This window comes from Chrysochloris asiatica, unplaced genomic scaffold, assembly GCF_000296735.1.
Source record: "Chrysochloris asiatica unplaced genomic scaffold, ChrAsi1.0 scaffold00532, whole genome shotgun sequence".
Classification (NCBI taxonomy): domain Eukaryota; kingdom Metazoa; phylum Chordata; class Mammalia; order Afrosoricida; family Chrysochloridae; genus Chrysochloris; species Chrysochloris asiatica.
In genome coordinates, this window is record NW_006409050.1 from 230,366 (window position 1) to 233,122 (window position 2,757).

The following is a 2,757-nucleotide window of genomic DNA, read 5'->3' on the forward strand; positions in this document are numbered from 1 at the left end:
AATCAATCTTCTTGCACTCAGCAAACTTGCAAGCAATGTGAGCTGCGTGACAATCCAGCACAAGTGCATATCCAGCACGGATATGACCTGGAGGGTTCAGGATGATCAGCTGTACAGTGATGCCAGCTGCTTCCATTGCTGGGTCATTTTTGCTGTCACCAGCCACATTGCCATGGTGAATATCTTTGGCAGAGATGTTCTTTACATCGAAGCCTACACTGTCCCCAGGCAGAGCTTCACTCAAAGCCTCATGGTGCATTTCAACCGATTTAACTTCAGTGGTAACGTTGACAGGAACAAAAGGTGACCACCATGCCTGGTTTGTGAACACCAGTCTCCACTTACCCACAAGGACAAGATGGTGGCAGGATGTAAATCAGAGCTTCAAACAATGTGGTTCCACTGGCATTGCTATCCTTGAACCAAGGCATGTTAGCACTTGGCTCCAGCATATTGTCACCATTCCAACCAGAAATTGGCACAAATGCTACTGTGTCAAGACTGTAGCCAATTTTCTCAATGTAGGTGCTGACTTCCTTAACAGTTTCCTCATATCTCATCTGGCTGTAGGGTAGCTCAGTGGAATCCATTTTATTAACATCAACAATGAGCTGTTTTACACCCAGTGTGTACTCCAGAAAGGCATGCTCACATGTCTACCATTCTTAGAGATACCAGCTTCAAGTTCTCCAATACCAGCTGCAACAATCAGGACAGTACAGTCAGCCTGTGAGGTTCCTGTAATCATGTTTTTGATAAAGTCTCTGTGTCTTAGGGCATCAATGATGGTCACATAGTACTTGCTGGTCTCAAATTTCCACAGGGAGGTATCAGTGGTGATGCATCGCTCACATTCAGCTTTCAGTTTATCCAAGGCCCAGGCAAACTTAAAGGAGCCCTTCCCATCTCAGCAGCTTCCTTCTCAAATGTTTCCATAGTTCTTTTGTTGATTCCACCACATTTGTAGACCAGGCGACCAGTAGTGGTTGGCTTGCCGGAAATGACGTGCCCAATAACGACGATGTTGATGTGGGTCTTTTCCTTTCTCATTTTGCCTTAGGTTTTGCTATGGTTTTCACCAACACCTGTGTTCTGGCGGCAAATCCATTGCAAAAAAGCCAATTATTTTTTAATTCCATCATTTACAAACTTTCTGAAGTCCCCTCATAGGTGTGAAAACTAGACAAGTAAGGATAGGATAGCAGATACAAGGGTCAAATGGGTATTAAACTAACAAAATGCTTGCAATGAGAATAATTTCCATTTTACTAAACATCTACTATGTGCAAATCAAACCCTGATATGGCACTGTAGCATAAGCACTGAACTATGGCTAACTGCAAGGTGGTTCACTTCAAACCTACCACCTACCAGCCACTCTAGGGTCATTATAAGTCAGAACCAACTTGACAGCACACAACAACAACAACAACATGATCACGTAATTGTGCTACTTTAATCTGAATCTTTAAAAAATGAGAAAACAAAAAGAATATACTGTCACTATTTTGAAATAAGGAGACCTGGTATGGTGCAGCAGGATAATGCACTGGATCACAAGGTCACTTAGAACCACAAAGTCAGCAGTTCAAACCCACCAGTTGCTCCTCAGAAAAGCTGTACAGGGTCACTATGAGTCTGAACCAACTCAACAGCATTTAACAATGACAACAACATTCTGAAATAAAGAAAGTAAGTTTCAGAGAGGTTATAGAATTTGATCCAGTAAGTACCACAACTGGTTGAAGTTCAGTGTGCATGGCCTCTACATGAAATAGGATGGGACAGAAGAGGGCTCTTGAATGCTAAGAGAGATCTATTTGGGTTGCTACTGGGAAGTCAAAAAAGTCTATGGAAAGAATCTAACAACCCTGTTCAGTTTTCCAACTGAATAAATTACCCAAATTAAAAAGAAAGAAAACTATCCCTTTTTGCAGAAGACAGGATTTTACATATAGAAATTTCCAAAGAATTCATAAGAAATCTACTAGATTTTCAGCAAAGTACATCAATACACAAAAAGCTCAGTCTGGTGTTTATACACCAGCAGTAAGCAATCTGAGAGGAAAATTCAGAATACAATTGTATTTACAATGTTATTGTTGTCATTGTTGTTAAGTGCATAGCATCTAAAAAAAAAATTAAATGGCTAGGGATAAATTTAACCACAAAGGTGAATGACTTGTACAGTGAAAACTACAAAATGCTACTGAAAAAAAAAAATTACAAATCTACATAAACAGACAGGCATTTTGTGTTCATGAACTGGAGGACTTAATATGGTCACAAGGTCAATACTATCCAAAGTGATCAAGATTCAATACAATCCTTCTCAAAATTTTAACAGCCTTTTTTGCATAAATAAATAAATAAACCTCAAATTTACATAGAATTGAAATGGCCCCAAGTAGTCAAAGCAATGTGAAAAAGGGAGAACAAAACAGGAAGTCTCATGTTTTCCAACTACAAAATGTACCATAAATCTACAGCCTTCAAAATAGTCTGGTAATGGTATAATGATAGACATTTGGTGGTGGTTATGTGTCGTGGAGTTGGTTCTGACTCATACCAATCCTGTATAGGGTTTCCAAGGCTATAAATCTTTATGGGAGCAGAAAGACATCTTTCTCCCATGGAATGGCTGGTAGTTTCGAACTGCTGACCATGAGGTTAACAGACCAACTTGTACCCACTATGCTACCAGCACTCCTTAAAGATAATATAGGCCAGCGAAAAATAATTGAGAGTCCACAAATA

The 2,757-nt window shown here is 39.8% G+C and overlaps 1 protein-coding gene across 1 annotated transcript in view; it reads right to left on the minus strand.

The window, feature by feature from the left end:
• Positions 1-2,757, minus strand: part of LOC102819007 (putative leucine-rich repeat-containing protein DDB_G0290503-like) — a gene marked incomplete at its 3' end in the record, with an annotated part of 310,097 nt that overhangs the window by 229,667 nt on the left and 77,673 nt on the right. The window contains exon 4 of the mRNA XM_006877591.1: positions 88-316. Within this exon, the coding sequence (XP_006877653.1) occupies positions 88-316 (229 nt within the window). The remainder of the gene's footprint in view (positions 1-87; positions 317-2,757) is intronic.